Raw genomic sequence first — 19,513 nt, forward strand, 5'->3', positions numbered from 1 at the left:
CACCCCGTAAGATTCATATCCGATGCCCCATTTTTCTATTCCTCCAAACTATACTGGAGCTACTACATACTCACCATTACCATACGTGTCTGGAACCCCTCTGTCTTTTCTCCCTCCTTCCCCCCCGCCCCCATGCTCATACAGTACATAGGCTGTTTTACTACCTATACATTGTGTAATGTGGATATTTTGTTATAATGACAGGTTATGCCTTAAAGGGACCATTGTCTTACCCTCTATCACTGCCACTCCTATGTTTGTGTATCAAAAGATTTAAGGTAAACATTATATTTCCTCTAACAGTAGTTAACTGATGTACTGGATTTACCTCTTTGCTGCAGGCTTATTCTTCGCTGCTCCCGACAGTATGCCCTTCATTGCCCCTGGTTGCCTTGTATATATTGTATATATTATATTGTATATATTGGTGTATTATTTTTCTCTTTCTTGTTCTTATTGTTAATTTCTCTTATAGTTTAATTTTATGTGTATTGCTATGTGACAAACAGCTACTTACACTGTTTATTTGCTTTCCTAGTAACCCCATGAATAAGACCCGGGAGGGTCGAAACGTCGGGTTTTCTATCTAAGAATTATCACAGTGGCAATTCTTTTTGTTGACTTATTTTTTTTTAATAAATCAGGCATATACCTTTTTGCATCATACCAGTTTCGAGTGTGCGGTAATTTTCTTTCTACTACTTTAAAGGGAACCTGTCACTCCCAAAATCGAAGGTGAACTAAGCCCACCGGCATCAGGGGCTTATCTATAGCGTTCTGTAATGCCCCCGATGTATCCTGAAAGATGAGAAAAAGAGGTTACATTATACTCACCTGGGGGGGCGGTCCGATCCAATGGGCGTCGCAGTCCAGGGCCTCCCATCTTCTTACGATGAGGTCCTCTTCTTGTCTTCACGCTGTGGCTCCGGCGCAGGCATACTTTGTCTGCCCTGTTGAGGGCAGAGCACAGTACTGCAGTGCGCAGGCGCTGTGCCTCTCTGACCTTTCCTGACGCCTGCACAGTGCAGTACTTTGCTCTGCCCTCAACAGGGCAGACAAAGTACGCCTGCGCCGGAGCCGCAAGGTGAAGACAAGAAGAGGACGTCATCGTAAGAAGATGGGAGGCTAGGGACCAGGACCACGACGCCCATTGGACCGGACCGCAGCGGGACCGCCCCCTGGGTGAGTATAATCTAACCTCTTTTTCTCATCTTTCAGGATACATCGGGGGCTTATCTACAGCATTACAGAATGCTGTAGATAAGCCCAATGCCGATGGGTTTAGCTCACCTTCGATTTTGGGGGTGACAGATTCTCTTTAAAAAAGCCATACAACTGATATCCTGCACATGATACACACTGGCTCAGAGCCTAGATAGATCGACTAAGACTTCATGTCGAAACATGTTGATCAATCTAGGTTCTGAGCCAGTGTGTATCATGTGGAGGATATCAATTGTATGGATTTTTTAAATACTTTAAATTAAAAGCATTTCTTTACCCTTCGCTACCCAGTGGACACCTTCTATATTTTTGGACTTGCTTTGCTGCTTCACCCTCATCCTTGCGAAGTGTCGGGATGCAAGTGAGATCCGAACACAGAACTTGGTGGTGAGCTGACTTTTAACTTTTTCTCAGAAGATTTTTGGGTGATAATTTCATTTTTATTATTATTCTTATCATTTCATTTTTGTATTTAACCCCTTCATGACCCAGCCTATTTTGACCTTAAAGACCTTGCCGTTTTTTGCAATTCTGACCAGTGTCCCTTCATGAGGTAATAACTCAGGAACGCTTCAATGGATCCTAGCGGTTCTGAGATTGTTTTTTCGTGACATATTGGGCTTCATGTTAGTGGTAAATTTAGGTCAATAAATTCTGTGTTTATTTGTGATAAAAACGGAAATTTGGCAAAAATTTTGAAAATTTCGCAATTTTCACATTTTGAATTTTTATTCTGTTAAACCAGAGAGTTATGTGACACAAAATAGTTAATAAATAACATTTCCCACACGTCTACTTTACATCAGCACAATTTTGGAAACAAAATTTTTTTTTGCTAGGAAGTTATAAGGGTTAAAATTTGACCAGCGATTTCTCATTTTTACAACGAAATTTACAAAACCATTTTTTTTAGGGACCACCTCACATTTGAAGTCAGTTTGAGGGGTCTATATGGCTGAAAATACCCAAAAGTGACACCATTCTAAAAACTGCACCCCTCAAGGTGCACAAAACCACATTCAAGAAGTTTATTAACCCTTCAGGTGCTTCACAGCAGCAGAAGCAACATGGAAGGAAAAAATGAACATTTAACTTTTTAGTCACAAAAATGATTTTTCAGCAACAATTTTTTTATTTTCCCAATGGTAAAAGGAGAAACTGAACCACGTACGTTGTTGTCCAATTTGTCCTGAGTACGCTGATACCTCATATGTGGGGGTAAACCACTGTTTGGGCGCACGGCAGGGCTTGGAAGGGAAGGAGCGCCATTTGACTTTTTGAATGAAAAATTGGCTGCACTCTTTAGCGGACACCATGTCACATTTGGAGAGCCCCCGTGTGCCTAAAAATTGGAGCTCCCCCACAAGTGACCCCATTTTGGAAACTAGACGCCCCAAGGAACTTATCTAGATGCATAGTGAGCCCTTTAAACCCCCAGGTGCTTCACAAATTGATCCGTAAAAATGAAAAAGTACTTTTTTTTCACAAAAAAATTATTTTAGCCTCAATTTTTTCATTTTCACATGGACAACAGGATAAAATGGATCCTAAAATTTGTTTGGCAATTTCTCCTGAGTACACCGATACTTCACATGTGGGGGTAAACCACTGTTTGGGCACATGGTAAGGCTCGGAAGGGAAGGAGCGCCATTTGACTTTTTGAATGAAAAATTATCTCCATCGTTAGCGGACACCATGTCGCGTTTGGAGAGACCCTATGTGCTTAAACATTGGAGCTCCCCCACAAGTGACCCCATTTTGGAAACTGGACCCCCCAAGGAACTTATCTAGATGCCTAGTGAGCACTTTAAACCCTCAGGTGCTTCACAAATTGATCCGTAAAAATGAAAAAGTACTTTTTTTTCACAAAAAATTTATTTTCGCCTCAATTTTTTCATTTTCACATGGGCAATAGGATAAAATGGATCCTAAAATTTGTTGAGCAATTTCTCCCGAGTACGCCGATACCTCATATGTGGGGGTAAACCACTGTTTGGGCACACGGCAGGGCTCGGAAGGGAAGGCGCGCCTTTTAACTTTTTGAATGGAAAATTAGCTCCAATTGTTAGCGGACACCATGTCGCATTTGGAGAGCCCCTGTGTGCCTATGCAATGGAGCTCCCCCACAAGTGACCCCATTTTGGAAACTAGACCCCCCAAGGAACTTATCTAGATGCATACTGAGCACTTTAAACCCCCAGGTGCTTCACAGAAGTTTATAATGCAGAGCCATGAAAATAAAAAATAATTTTTCTTTTCTCAAAAATGATTTTTTAGCCTGGAATTTCCTATTTTGCCAATGGTAATAGGAGAAATTGGACCACAAATGTTGTTGTCCAGTTTGTCCTGAGTATGCAGATACCCCATATGTGGGGGTAAACCACTGTTTGGGCGCACGGCAGGGCTCAGAAGGGAAGGCACGCCATTTGGCTTTTTAAATGGAAAATTATCTCCAATCATTAGCGGACACCATGTCGCGTTTGGAGAGCCCCTATGTGCCTAAACATTGGAGATCCCCCACAAATTACCCCATTTTGGAAACTAGACCCCCAAAGGAACTAATCTAGATGTGTAGTGAGCACTTTGAACCCTCAAGTGCTTCACAGAAGTTTATAACGCAGAGCCATGAAAATAAAAAAAAAAATTATTTTCTCAAAAATGAATTTTAGCCCGCAATTTTTTATTTTCCCAAGGGTAACAGGAGAAATTTGACCCCAAAAGTTGTTGTCCAGTTTCTCCTGAGTACGCTGATACCCCATATGTGGGGGTAAACCACTGTTTAGGCACATGCTGGGGCTCGGAAGTGAAGTAGTGACGTTTTGAAATGCAGACTTTGATGGAATGCTCTGTGGGCGTCACGTTGCGTTTGCAGAGCCCCTGATGTGGCTAAACAGTAGAAACTCCCCACAAGTGACCCCATTTTGGAAACTAGACCCCGAAAGGAACTTATCTAGATGTGAGGTGAGCACTTTGAACCCCCAAGTGCTTCACAGAAGTTCATAACACAGAGCAGTGAAAATAATAAATACGTTTTCTTTCCTCAAAAATAATTTTTTAGCCCAGAATTTTTTATTTTCCCAAGGGTTACAGGAGAAATTGGACCACAAAAGTTGTTGTCCAGTTTCTCCTGAGTACGCTGATACCCCATGTGTGGGGGTAAACCACTGTTTGGGCACACGTGGGGGCTCAGAAGGGAAGTAGTGACTTTTGAAATGCAGACTTTGATGGAATGGTCTGCGGGCGTCACATTGCGTTTGCAGAGCCCCTAATGTACCTAAACAGTAGAAACCCCCCACAAGTGACCCCATTTTGGAAACTAGACCCCCAAAGGAACTTATCTAGATGTGTGGTGAGCACTTTCAACCCCCAAGTGCTTTACAGAAGTTTATAACGCAGAGCCGTGAAAATAATAAATACGTTTTCTTTCCTCAAAAATAATTTTTTAGCCCAGAATTTTTTATTTTCCCAAGGGTTACAGGAGAAATTGGACCACAAAAGTTGTTGTCCAGTTTCTCCTGAGTACGCTGATGCCCCATGTGTGGGGGTAAACCACTGTTTGGGCACACGTGGGGGCTCAGAAGGGAAGTAGTGACTTTTGAAATGCAGACTTTGATGGAATGGTCTGCGGGCGTCACGTTGCGTTTGCAGAGCCCCTGGTGTGCCTAAACAGTAGAAACCCCCCACAAGTGACCCCATTTTGGAAACTAGACCCCCCAAGGAACTTATCTAGATATGTGGTGAGCACTTTGAACCCCCAAGTGCTTCACAGACGTTTACAACGCAGAGCCGTGAAAATAAAAAATCATTTTTCTTTCCTCAAAAATGATGTTTTAGCAAGCAATTTTTTATTTTCTCAAGGGTAACAGGAGAAATTGGACCCCAGTAATTGTTGCGCAGTTTGTCCTGAGTATGCTGGTACCCCATATGTGGGGGTAAACCACTGTTTGGGCACACGTCGGGGTTCGGAAGGAGCACCATTTGAATTTTTGAATACAAGATTGGCTGGAATCAATGGTGGCGCCATGTTGCGTTTGGAGACCCCCTGAAGTGCCTAAACAGTGGAAACCCCTCAATTCTACCTCCAACACACCCCTAACCCTTATCCCAACTGTAGCCGTAACCCTAATCACAACCCTAACCCCAACACACCCCTAACCACAACCCTAACCCCAACACACCCCTAACCCTAACCACAACCCTAATTCCAACCCAACTCTAAGGCTATGTGCCAACGTTGCGGATTCGTATGAGATTTTTCAGCATCATTTTTGAAAAATCCGCGGGTAAAAGGCACTGCGTTTTACCTGTGGATTTACCGTGGATTTCCAGTGTTTTTTGTGCGGATTTCACCTGCGGATTCCTATTGAGGAACAGGTGTAAAACGCTGCGGAATCCGCACAAAGAATTGGCATGCTGCGGAAAATACAACGCAGCGTTCCCGCGCGGTATTTTCTGCACCATGGGCACAGCGCATTTGGTTTTCCATATGTTTACATGGTACTGTAAACCTGATGGAACACTGCTGCGGATCCGCAGCGGCCAATCCGCACCGTGTGCACATAGCCTAATTCTAAAGGTATGTGCACACGCTGCGGAAAACGCTGCGGATCCGCAGCAGTTTCCCATGAGTTTACAGTTCAATGTGAACCTATGGGAACCAAAAATCGCTGTACACATGCTGCGGAAAAACTGCACGGAAACGCAGCGGTTTACATTCCGCAGCATGTCACTTCTTTCTGCGGATTCCGCAGCGGTTTTACAACTGCTCCAATAGAAAATCGCAGTTGTAAAACCGCAGTGAAATGCGCAGAAAAACCGCGGTAAATCCACGATAAATCCGCAGCGGTTTAGCACTGTGGATTTTTCAAATCCGCTGCGGAAAAATCCGCATAGGACCAGAATACGTGTGCACATACCGAAACCCTAACCCTAGCCCTAACCCTACCCCTAACCCTACCCCTAACCCTACCCCTAACCCTACCCCTAACCCTAGCCCTACCCCTAACCCTACCCCTAACCCTAACCCTACCCCTAACCCTAGTTCTTACCCCAACCTTAGTGAAAAAAAAAAAAATTCTTTATTTTTTTTATTGTCCCTATCTATGGGGGTGACAAAGGGGGGGGGTCATTTACTATTTTTTTTATTTTGATCACTGAGATAGGTTATATCTCAGTGATCAAAATTCACTCTGGAACGAATCTGCCAGCCGGCAGATTCGGCGGGCGCACTGCACATGCGCCCGCCATTTTGGAAGATGGCGGCGCCCAGGAAAGAAGACGGACGGACCTCGGGCGGCCAGGTAAGTATAAGGGGGGGGGAGATCAGGGCACGGGGGGGGGGGCGTCGGAGCACGGGGGGGTGGATCGGATCATGGGGGGGGTGGATCGGAACACGGGAGGGAGGATTGGAGCACGGGGAAGGATTGGAGCACGGGGTGAGGGATCGCTGTGCGGGGGGGGGTGGATCGGAGCACGGGGGGGTCGCTGTGTGCGGGGGGGGGGATCGGAGTGCGGGGGGGTTTGATTGGAGCGCGGGGGGTGTGATTGGTGCACGGGGAAGCGGACAGGAGGACGGGGGAGCGGAGCACAGGACGGAGGGGAGCGGACCACAGATCGGAGGGCTGGGGGGGCGATCGGAGGAGTGGGGTGGGTGCACATAAGTGTTTCCAGCCATGGCCGATGATATTGCAGCATCGGCCATGGCTGGATTGTAATATTTCACCAGTTTTTTAGGTGAAATATTACAAATCGCTCTGATTGGCAGTTTCACTTTCAACAGCCAATCAGAGCAATCGTAGCCACGAGGGGGTGAAGCCACCCCCCCTGGGCTAAACTACCACTCCCCCTGTCCCTGCAGATCGGGTGAAATGGGAGTTAACCCTTTCACCCGGCCTGCAGGGACGCGATCTTTCCATGACGCATATGCTGCGTCATGGGTCGGAATGGCACCGACTTTCATGACGCAGCGTATGCGTCAAAGGTCGGGAAGGGGTTAATTACATTTCAATTAATATAACTGCATTAACTACATATGAATCTGATTTTGAGCATGTGGGTGTTTTTGTGCACAAGTACTTTTGGAAAATCAACATTCTTTTTTTTAGTGTTGCCATGACACAGTTTTTTTTTTGCATGACCATGGTCACAGTACTGATACTTCTACACCAGTTGCGCATCCATAGTATAAGTACATTAGAACTCAAGATAAAAAAAAATAATTTGCCATTATAGACTCTTTTAATTTATAGTGAATATTTTTCATTCTTTCAGCTCTTACAATGAAAAGCTTGCTTCCTTAATCACAAGCAAATACTCTGGACTCAAACAGACAAGTCTTTGTCTGATTTTCTTCCTTTAATGTATGCATTGCTACAACTTAATACACTGCTGGTTCATGTCCATGTGTAATCATGCCCTGATTAGCTATTTGGAATTGCTTAAAGGGGATTGATTTCTCAAGCAATAAAATACTTGATAATACTTTAGTGCTTTCCAGGGATATAATTAAAAGACTTACAATGCAATGCAAGGTGGTTGCAATTACACTAAAGCTCCTGTAGAAGGACAGTTCGAAGAAGGTGATTATACTACATTGAGGATTAACAGGACTGGATAATACTTATCAAGCCAGGTGCATCAAGCACACTTTACCCTTAAGGCTTTATCTTTACAATATAGTGAGCACAAAACATACTTACATCAACACAAATTTTTTTAACAACTTGGATCTCTTCTCTTTTTTTTCGAGACATACGTGGCATACATTGAGGCCATTGAAAAAAAAATATATCACACAGCAATTATGCCACATGCATTACCTTTTCATGTCACATCTATAAAGTAAATAGAATGTGTGTTGTTCTTGTTTTTTGGGGGAGGTAACTTTTTTTTAGTTAAACTTAACTGCAATTGTTATTGCCCCACTCTCCTAGTATAAACATCAATGGTGAAGACCACATGCCGGACTGGTTGCTTGCAGGCCAAAGCTTCGCTCACCACAAAGACCAATTGCTACACGATTTTGGTTTGGTTTTGGTTTAACAAAAACAATGTACAGAAATACATCTGCAAGTAAATAAATAGTATCACATGTAAATAACATAGGGTACGTGTTTATTTTTTTTTAATCAAAAAGAGTAACAGCTATCCCAACCACAACAAGGTGTACCCAGTAAGGATGGGCTCTAACTTTAGTGATTCACCTGACTACCTGCCAACTAGGCCTCAAAATAGATGCAGGCGGTTCAGCACAAGCGACTGACTGTTTTTAAAACTTAGATAGCAATAAAGAACATTTATGAGCTTAAATTCCCGGTAGAAAAAATGTGGATACTATCTTGAATAAATTCTAAACCTTGTTTATAACAAAATACAAAATTATATATTTACAGTCACATAAACAAGACATATTGGTGTAAATTTCTCCACATATTACATAACACATCACTACTGTGGGGCAACAATATAAACATGTCATTTAACAGGGTATGGGACAGACATAGTATATAGAATAATAGATTAGCATCTTGTTATCATGTGAGTACCTAAACAAAAGGAAAGAGGGAACAGCTAGTGGATGGGCCTAAAGGGTCCCCGTTACAGCAATCAGAATACACAGTAAATCTGAGGCAGCCTCATGTATAATAGTAAATGACATGTCCTGTTTAAGTAGCACAAAAACACAACTTGATATGCAGCCAGAAAATACTGCGTGATGCGTATGTATGCTCATCAGAGAATGGTTGACACATCAGCTCCCTAACAATACAATGGCTCTTATAAGATGTTCAAAGTCCTCAGTTTATCAATTGCAATTTATCAAGTTTGTGCTCCATCACAACTATTTTTCTTTTGGGAACAGTTTAGACCAACAGTGTATGGGCAGCACCATGGGAAGCAAAATGTCCCCACAATATGCTAACTTATTTAAGGCGAAACTGGAGGAAGAATTTTTGTCATCTTGTTCTGTTAAACCTTTTGCATACTTCCGCTACATTGATGATCTGCTAATAATCTGGACAGGCTCAAAAGATGATCTACTCACCTTCCACAATAACTTCAACAAGTACCACCAACCATCAAGCTCACCCTTAACTTTTCAAAGACCCAAATACATTTTCTGGACATGACCATATACATCAAGGACAATGCCATACAGACATCCATTTACCACAAGCCAACAGGACATCTGACTTATCTTAGATGGAACAGCTTTCATCCAAGACACACAAAAAAATCCATCATCTACAGTCAAGCTCTGAGGTACATTCGGATCTGTTCAGACAGTAAAGACAAGGAACTACAGCTGCGATCACTGAGGAACACATTCCTACAACAAGGATACCATCCACTGGTAATAGATGAGCAGATCCACAGGGCTACAAGGATCCCAAGAACCAGCCTCCTGGATTACAAACTGATAGAGGATAACAACAGGGTACCTCTTGTGGTCACATACAACCCCCAAATGAGCATCCTAAGGAAAATTGGTGCTGATCTCCAACCCATATTCCACAGAGACCACAAATTGAAAGACATATTCCCAGAACTACCACTTCTTGCCTATAAACAGCCCCCTATCTTAAGGAATCTCCTTGACAGAAGTGTCCTATTATTACCATCAGTGACTGGCCCCTGTAACAAAAAATGCAAAACTTGTACTGACATATTACCAACAAATATAGTCCTCGTACCAATCACAAATCAGGACTATAAGGTCACGGGTTCCTTTTCATGTACATCCTCCAATATGGTGTATGTGATACAATGAACGAGGTGCCCTGGAAGTATCTATATTGGGGAAACCAGGCAAAAACTACAAACTAGGATGAATCTACACAGACACACAATCAGAAATGAAATGGAGACACCCGTTGGAAAACATTTCTCTGGACCTGGACATAATATGACAGATTTAAAAGTCTTAATACTAAAAGGTCATTTTAAGGACCACAGGGAAAGGAAAATTTAGGAATACAAACTAATGAAGATGTTCAATTCTTTGACACTAGGACTCAATTTAACACCTGGATTTATGAGTCACTACATGGATACGATTCACACCTCCACCAAAAGGACTCCAGATAACTAAAGGCCCCTTCACATTAAGCGACGCTGCAGCGATACCGACAACGATCCGGATCGCTGCAGCGTCGCTGTTTGGTCGCTGGAGAGCTGTCACACAGACCGCTCTCCAGCGACCAACGATGCCGGTAACCAGGGTAAACATTGGGTAACTAAGCGCAGGGCCGCGCTTAGTAACCCGATGTTTACCCTGGTTACCATCCTAAAAGTAAAAAAAACAAACAGTACATACTTACCTAACGCTGTCTGTCCTCCAGCGCTGTGCTCTGCACTCCTCCTGTACTGTCTGTGTGAGCACAGCGGCCGGAAAGCAGAGCGGTGACGTCACCGCTCTGCTTTCCGGCTGACCGACGCTCACAGCCAGTACAGGAGGAGTGCAGAGCACAGCGCTGGAGGACAGACAGCTGAAGGTAAGTATGTAGTGTTTGTTTTTTTAACTTTTAGGATGGTAACCAGGGTAAACATCGGGTTACTAAGCGCGGCCCTGCGCTTAGTTACCCGATGTTTACCCTGGTTACCAGTGAAGACATCGCTGGATCGGTGTCACACACGCCGATCCAGCGATGTCCACGGGAGATCCAGCGACGAAATAAAGTTCTGGACTTTCTTCAGCGACCAACGATCTCCCAGCAGGGGCCTGATCGTTGGTCGCTGTCACACATACCGATTTTATTAACGATATCGTTGCTACGTCACAAAAAGCAACGATATCGTTAACAATATCGTTATGTGTGAAGGTACCTTAAGAACATTATTCCCACTGCCTCTTCATTTGTAAGAAAATGCCTAATTTGATTTCCTTGGCTTATCTTTAGGAGGCATCACACCTACCACCCCCTGAACAAATGTCCTACTGTAGTATTCCTTAAATGTTGTGCTTTTTTCTTATTAATCTATCTGTAATTTTGCCTGAAGAAGGAGCCATTGCGCACTGAAAGCTTGCAAACAAACATATTATTTTCTGGTTAGCCAATAAAGGTATCACTCCTAGAATACTTTTGTCATCATTGGGCAGAAAAGTATTCACATTGTATGTTTTTAAAATTTGTCTGGTGAAAGCCAATTAGATAATGTGTACAAACCAGGGGAAGGTGATGGGGGCATGAACACAAATGTACTGAGTACTCGTGTACACACTGACTCAGCGAGGGTGGACAGAAATTCAAATTATGGTCCTAGACCACAACACACTATTGCATTTTAGTGTTTTTTTGTCTATGATAGCCTAATTGGCCATGGGCTAATAGGGAAAATACTTGTGTTATACCTGGTGCCCTAAAATCTCACAAACTACAAAAGCGTCTTGGGGCCACATCTCTCTGTCAAAAACTTAAGATACCACATTTGCTTAGGGGCTAAACAGACGGGATCTGCTGTAAACCTTCTCCTGCTGCTGATTGCACAGTTCCTGCTCCTGTATGATCTTCCTAACGAACATCCTGATTCATAGAATCATAGAATGTTAGAGTTGGAAAGAAACCTTAAGGGTCATCGTGTCCAACCCCCTCCACAATGCAGGATTAACTAAACCATCTGTCAGACAGATGTCTGTCCAGACTCAGTTTGAAGACTTCCATTGAAGCTTTTTTCTAATATCTAATTTGTATCTTCACCCTTTCAGTTTCATGCCATTGCTTCTCGTGTCTCCATGTCCAAATGATATTAAGGACAATCCCTCTATACTGTGACATCCCTTCAGATATTTGTAGACAGCTATTAAGTCTCCTTTTAGCCTTCTTTTTTGCAAACTAAACAGTCCCAGATCCTTTAACCATTCCTCGTAGAACATACTCTGCTGTCCGCTCACCATCCTGGTAGCTATTCTCTGAACTTGCTCCAGTTTTTCAATGTCTTTTTTTAAAATGTGGTGCCCAGAACTGGACACAGTAATCCAGTTAATGTCTGACCAGGGAGGAGCAGAGGGGGATAATTACTTCACATGATCTAGACTCTACGCTTCTCTTAATACATCCTAGAACTGTGTTTGCCTTTTTTGCTGCTGCATCACACAGAGCATTGTGCTTCCCCACTTCAAACACGCCTCCAATTGGATGTGCAACCATTTATTACCACTCTTTGAGTATGATCACAGTTATGATCCCACCTAACCGTAGTCTTGTCAATCCCTTACTTGGCCATTTTTTCAAGAAGGATAGTATGAGATACTTTATCAAATGCTTTGCTGAAGTTGAGCTACACTATATCTACAGCATTTCCTTGATCCGCACAGTCAGTGATTCCATCATAGAAAGAAATTAGATTAGTCTGGCATGACTTGTTTGCTACAAACCCATGCTGGCTCTGGTTAATTACTGTATCCTTATCCAAGTACTTACATACATGCTGTTTAATAATTTGTTCAAAGATCTTTCCTTGTATAGAGGTAAGGCTCACTGGCCTGTAATTTCCTGGCTCCATTTTTTTTTGAAGATACAGACATTTGCCTTTCTTTAAACTTGTGGAACTTATCCCGTCCTCCAGGAATTTTGGAAGATTCTGGCTAGTGGTTCTGCAATTTCCTCTGCAATCTGTTTCAGTACCTTAAGTTGGAATTTCGTCTGGACCAGGAGATTTAAATTAATAGCTAAATGTTCCCTTACCATCTCTCTGTTTATAGATAGTGTGGATTATTTTATTCCTTCGATGGCACTGTTAAGATCAGTTGATTTTACATTTGCTGTCTTAGAGAACACAGATGCAAAATAGTAATTTAAAACTTCAGTCTTCTCAACACCATTTTTGACAACTTCATCCTTTTCATCCTGTAAAAATCCTAGAGCATCTTTAACTTTTCATTTAGCTTTGGACATACACTGAAAATCTTTTTTATTGCTTTTGATCTCCCTTGCAAGCCTCATTTCATTACTTGCTAGATTCATAGTACTACAGACTGAAGGTACCTTTACACATAACGATTTTGTTAACGATATCGTTGCTTTTTGTGACGTAGCAACGATATCGTTAACGAAATTGTTATGCGTGACAGCGACCAACGATCAGGCCCCTGCTGGGAGATCGTTGATCGTTGGGGAATGATCAGGACCTTTATTTGGTCGCTGATCACCCGCTGTCCTCGCTGAATCGGTGTGACGCCGATCCAGCGATGTGTTCACTGGTAACCAGGGTAAACATCGGGTTACTAAGCGCAGGGCCAGGCTTAGTAACCCGATGTTTACCTTGGTTACTGTTGTAAAAGTAAAAAAAAACAAACAGTACATACTTACATTCTGGTGTCTGTCCCCCGGCGTCAGCTTCCCTGCACTGTGTCAGCGCCGGCCGGCCGTAAAGCAGAGCACAGCGGTGACACCGCCAGTGCAAAGTGGAGATCTGGTTTGGCTGATTGAGAGGCGTCTGACCGGGATACAAAAAGCATAGTTTCTCCTTGCGGAGAGTGACATGTTAAGCATGTCGGGGTGAGGAGACTTAAAGCCGCAATGCTCCTCCATTGAGATTCTGGTTTGGCTTTTATCCAAGTCATGTGACAAGGCTCGTTAAAGGGATGACATTGACTGTTAGGATTGCTACTTCTAATAGGTGGCACTAGAGTTCTAGTCCTCTTCCTCTCTGAAGAGACAATTTGCATATTTCCCAGAGGAGCAGATTAATATTATAAAGGAAGGGATCAATATCTTATCTTGGTATGGACTCAGGTTAGACTTCCAGCAGTAGATCATAAGAATTACTTACGCAGGCACGGCACAAAAGGATACTCTTCACTGTTGCGAATGTCAACCACCAGTAATTTGGGCTTGCTGGACTTGGTCTTTTTGGTAAGCCCCTTTGCATGACTAGACACAGTCAGTTCACAAAGGTCTATCAGATCCTCTGCCGATATTCGAGGGGACACCTCTGATTTTAGTTCACTTAACTTGATGAGTTCTCTTCCCTTAAAAAAAAAAAAAGAAAATGTCAATGTTATATGACCTTGTTGTATTCATCTTGACAATAAGTGTAGAAAAGCTCACTAAATTGTTACATATAATTATAAAAAATTTAAATATTACAATTACATTATTACAATTGCATAAATTGTTATAAGGAAGATATCCCCTATATACAGGATATTTAATAAATGTATGAGTGGTGTGGGTCTAACCCCTGGCTCCCATAGATGTATAGAGGTTAATGGAGCAGTGGTAACAACATGCTTTAGTTATACAAGTCTTTGGGGTCCCGTTCTCAGGATCGGAGGGGTTTCCAGGGATTAAACCCCCACAAATCAAACATTTATCTGCTATCCTGTGTATGGATATCTCCTTTAAGAGCGAATATAGAAAATACAAAATTTAAATCTAACTAAACATGTGCTCAATTATACAGAGTTTAAAGCATGACATGGAGCTTAATTATTAAACCACACACATAGCAGAGCTCATTTAGTGCTACCTATTATCCGGATCAGCTGACACTCGTACATGACCTTTTACTTCTATAGGATAGAGGCCTTGTGCACATGATCAAGCCAAGATATCACCAGCTCATTACAATGACCTTTTACTAACTTTCTTGTGATAAAGAAGCATGGGTGAACAGCAAGGCAACACACAAAGACGCCAATCCACACATCATGTCACCCTCATTCACATTGACATTAAGATTAAAGGCTAAAACCAAGTATTCTGCACTGTAGATATAATAATAATCTAATAATAAATAATAATCTTTATTTTTATACGGCGCTAACATACTCCGCAGCACTTTACAGTTTGCACACATTATCATCACTGTCCCCGATGGGGCTCACAATCTAAATTCCCTATCGGTATGTCTTTGGAATGTGGGAGGAAACCGGAGTGCCCGGAGGAAACCCACGCAAACACGGGGAGAACATACAAACTCCTTGCAGATGTTGTCCTTGGTTGGATTTGAACCCAGGACTCCAGCGCTGCAAGGTTGCAGTGCTAACCACTGAGCCACCGTATACTATAGGAAACTCTGCATGCAGTCAGTAAGCTACATACAGGTGCTTCTAACAAAATTAAAATACCATCAAAAGTTAATTTATTTCAGTTCTTCAAAACAAAATGTGAAACTCATATATTATATAGAGTCATTACAAACAGAGTGATGTATTTCAAGTGTTTATTTCTGTTAACTAGATGGTGGCCCGATTCTAATGCATCGGGTATTCTAGAATATGCATGTCCACATAGTATATTGTCCAGCCATGTAGTATATTGCCTAGTCACATAGTATATTGCGCAGCCACGTAGTATATTGCCCAGCAACGTAGTATACAGCAGAGTATATTGCCCCGCCACGTAGTATATTGCCCAGTCACATAGTATATTGCCCAGTTACGTAGTATATTGCACAGCGACGTATACAGCACAGAGCCACGTAGTATATTGCACAGCCCACGTAGTATATTGCCCAGTCACATACTACATTGCCCAGCTACGTAGTATATTGCCCAGTCACGTAGTATATTGCCCAGCTACGTAGTATATTGCCCAGTCACGTATTATATTGCCCAGCCACGTAGTATACAGCACAAAGCATACTGCACGGCCACGTAGTATATTGCCCAGTTACGTAGTATATTGCACAGCGACGTAGTATACAGCACAGAGCCACGTGGTATATTGCACAGCCCACGTAGTATATTGCCCAGCCACGTAGTATATTGCCCAGCTACGTAGTATATTGCCCAGTCAAATACTACATTGCCCAGCTACGTAGTATATTGCTCAGTCACGTAGTATATTACCCAGCCACGTAGTATATTGCCCAGCCACGTAGTATACAGCACAGAGCATATTGCACAGCCATGTAGTATATTGCCCAGTTAAGTAGTATATTGCACATCGACGTAGTATACAGCACAGAGCCACGTGGTATATTGCACAGCCCACGTAGTATATTGCCCAGTCACATAGTATATTGCCCAGCTACGTAGTATATTGCCTAGTCACGTAGTATATTTCCCAGTCACGTAGTATATTGCCCAGCCACATAGTATATTGCCCAGCGACGTATTATACAGCACAGAGCATATTGCCCAGCCACATAGTTTATTGCCCAGTTACGTAGTATATTGCCCAGTGACGTAGTATACAGCACAGAGCCACGTAGTATATTGCACAGCGACGTAGTATACAGCACAGAGCCACGTAGTATATTGCCCAGCTACATAGTATATTGCCTAGCCACATATGTCACAGGTTAAAAAATAACAAGCAAACATATACTCACCTTCCGATCTGAGGGCCCCTTGTAGTTCTGTCGTCAGCTTCCGGTCCCAGGGTCTGATGACGTCGCTATCACATGACAGTGACGTCATGGCAGGTCCTTCTCGCGTAGGCACGCAGGACCTGTGATGACGTCGCGGTCACATGACCGTAACGTTATGGAAGGTCCTTCTCGCGCAGGCACGCATGATCTGTGATGACGTCGCGGTCAAATGACCGTGACGTTATGGAAGGTCCTTCTCACGCAGGCGCGCAGGACCTGTGATGACGTCGCGGTCACATGACCGTGATGTCATGGAAAGTCCTTGTCGCATATCATCCTTAGCATCGGAATCTCGCGAAGAGCGGGAAAGGCGCCGGAGGGTGAGTATATGATGATTTTTTATTTTTTAAATTATTTTTAACATTAGATCTTTTTACTATTGACGCTGCATAGGCAGCATCAATAGTAAAAACTTGGTTACACCAGGTTAATAGCGGCGGTAATGGAGTGAGTTACCCGCGGCATAATGCGGTCCGTTACCGCTGGCATTAACCCTGTGTGAGCGGTGAATGCGGGGAGTATGGAGCGGGCGCCGGGCACCTGACTGCAGGGGAGTAGGGTGGGGAATAATCGGACTGTGGCCATCGCTGATTGGTCATATATCTGAACCTGTGGAAGCGTGTATAACGCAAAACGGCCGTCGTCCTTTTACTTGCACTGTCCCTTGTTGTGAATTCCGTTCTTGGGTTCCCTCCGGTGGTTGTAAGTGGCACTTTTGTGAGTTGTGCTCTTGGGCTCCCTCTTGTGGTTTCTAGTGGTATGGCTGCTCCTTGGAGTTAGCTGCCTTCAGCTGCTTTCACTGATCGTCTTTTCTGCTCGGCTATTTATGCCTGCCTCTGTCCTTCAGCCAGTGATACTAGTATATGGTTCCTGGTTGGATTCACATCTCTTTGGAGTTCCCTGTTATCCTGACCAGTTCAGCAAAGCTAAGTTTTTGCTTGCTCTTTTCTGTTCACAGATTGTGGACTTATCCGTTCTGTGCTTCTATGTTTGTCCAGCGTTATCAGTATGAATTAATTCTGTCTTGCTGGAAGCTCTGGGAAGCAGATTTACCCTCCACACCTTTAGTCAGGTGTGGAGATTTTTAGTAAACTCTGCGTGGATTTTTGTAGTGTTTTATACTGACAGCACAGTATTCCATCCTGTCCTATCTATCAAGTTGGACTGGCCTCCTGTGCTCATCCTGGTTTCATTCTGTGTATGTCTTTTCCCTCTCCACTCACAGTCATTATTTGTGGGGGGCTAATCTATCCTTTGGGGATTTTCTCTGAGGCAAGATAGTTTTCCTGCTTCTATCTTTAGGGGTAGTTAGCTCTTAGGCGGTGACGAGGTGCCTAGGGAGAGTTAGGAGCATCCCACGGCTACTTTTAGTGTTGTGTTGAGCTTAGGGACTGCGGTCAGTACAGTTACCACTTCCTTCAGAGCTCGTTCCATGTTGCTCCTAAACCACCGCATCATAACAGTCCCTGCTCTGATTACCTTGTCCATGAACATATATTGGAAATAAAGGACTAAGGTTTCTTCGTCACATAACGGAAGTGTTGCTGCTTTCTTCTTCATTTGGATTTATCTACATGTTTATTCCTAGCAAGCACCCTCCACCAAGTGACTCCACTCCCACAATGTGCCAATGATTCAGAGGGTATCCCTCCATACCAGTAAGTAACTCATTACATTTAAATCTCAGTACCATTCATTTTTTCTTCTATTTGGACTTATATAGTAGAAGTTGAGATTATAGCCCAGAGAAGATTGAATCGGGGAAACTCCAGAAGAATTAGGGAAGTTAGTTTCCTAAACTGGGCCCAATGCATGCCTTATAAATTCTTCAGTCAATAACTTATTGTCACAGTTTCTATAGATCTTAACAAATTCTAAGGTAGAACACCACGTACTTACAGTACTTCATAACTATAGAGAATTGCTCAATGTCATTCTAGCAAGCAGGATCGGGCCAAATCTCCAGCTGATAAAACTTGGATTCAGAATCTACCCCTTACCGCCAGGTTAGAGATCTCCTCTAATCTAGCCCAGCACAAAATGGCAATGCTCTATTTTCAATTCCAGATATGATGGTGGACTTTTATTTAATATCACAGAACCAAATAATTACTGACGGGCAAGCCTGACCTCTACATGAAAACATTTAGTAGTAACTCATAACGAGCATGGATTCCATACAGGTCATGCTTAATCAATATGCTTGACTTTTCCAAAGCAGGAAAGTGCAAATCTAGATGTTGGCAGCTCATGTCGTTAATGTAGATTTCGTTAAAACATTTGATCCAGTACCACACAACAGTATTATACTGAAGCGTGCGATGCAAGGACTAAGGAAAAATGTATGTAGAGTGGGGGAAATAAGTATTTGATCCTTTGCTGATTTTGTAACTTTGCCCACTGACAAAGACATGAACAGTCTATAATTTTAAGGGTAGGTTAATTTTAGCATTGAGAGACAGAATATCAAAAATAAAATCCAGAAAATTACATTGTATAAATTCATTTGCATTTTGCAGTGAGAAATAAGTATTTGATCCCCTACCAACCTTTAACCCCTTTACCCCCAAGGGTGGTTTGCACGTTAATGACCGGGCCAATTTTTACAATTCTGACCACTGTCCCTTTATGAGGTTATAATTCTGGAACGCTTCAATGGATCCCAGTGAATCTGACATTGTTTTCTCGTGACATATTGTACTTCATGACAATGGTAAAAATTATTTGATAGTACCTGCGTTTATTTGTGAAAAAAACGGAAATTTGGCGAAAATTATGAAAATTTCGCAATTTTCCAACTTTGAATTTTTATGCAATTAAATCACAGAGATATGTCACACAAAATACTTAATAAGTAACATTTCCCACATGTCTACTTTACATCAGCACAATTTTGGAACCAAAATTTTTTTTGTTAGGGAGTTATAAGGGTGAAAAGTTGACCAGCAATTTCTCATTTCTACAACACCAT

At 42.7% G+C, this 19,513-nt stretch overlaps 1 protein-coding gene across 2 annotated transcripts in view; it reads right to left on the bottom strand.

Annotated features, from left to right (window-relative positions):
• Nucleotides 1-19,513, bottom strand: part of TBCK (TBC1 domain containing kinase) — a 494,232-nt gene that overhangs the window by 102,129 nt on the left and 372,590 nt on the right. For both annotated transcript variants that reach the window (XM_069743716.1, XM_069743717.1), the window contains exon 24: nt 14,019-14,194. In XM_069743716.1, the coding sequence (XP_069599817.1) occupies nt 14,019-14,194 (176 nt within the window). The remainder of the gene's footprint in view (nt 1-14,018; nt 14,195-19,513) is intronic.

Source organism: Ranitomeya imitator, chromosome 1, assembly GCF_032444005.1.
Source record: "Ranitomeya imitator isolate aRanImi1 chromosome 1, aRanImi1.pri, whole genome shotgun sequence".
NCBI classification, from domain to species: domain Eukaryota; kingdom Metazoa; phylum Chordata; class Amphibia; order Anura; family Dendrobatidae; genus Ranitomeya; species Ranitomeya imitator.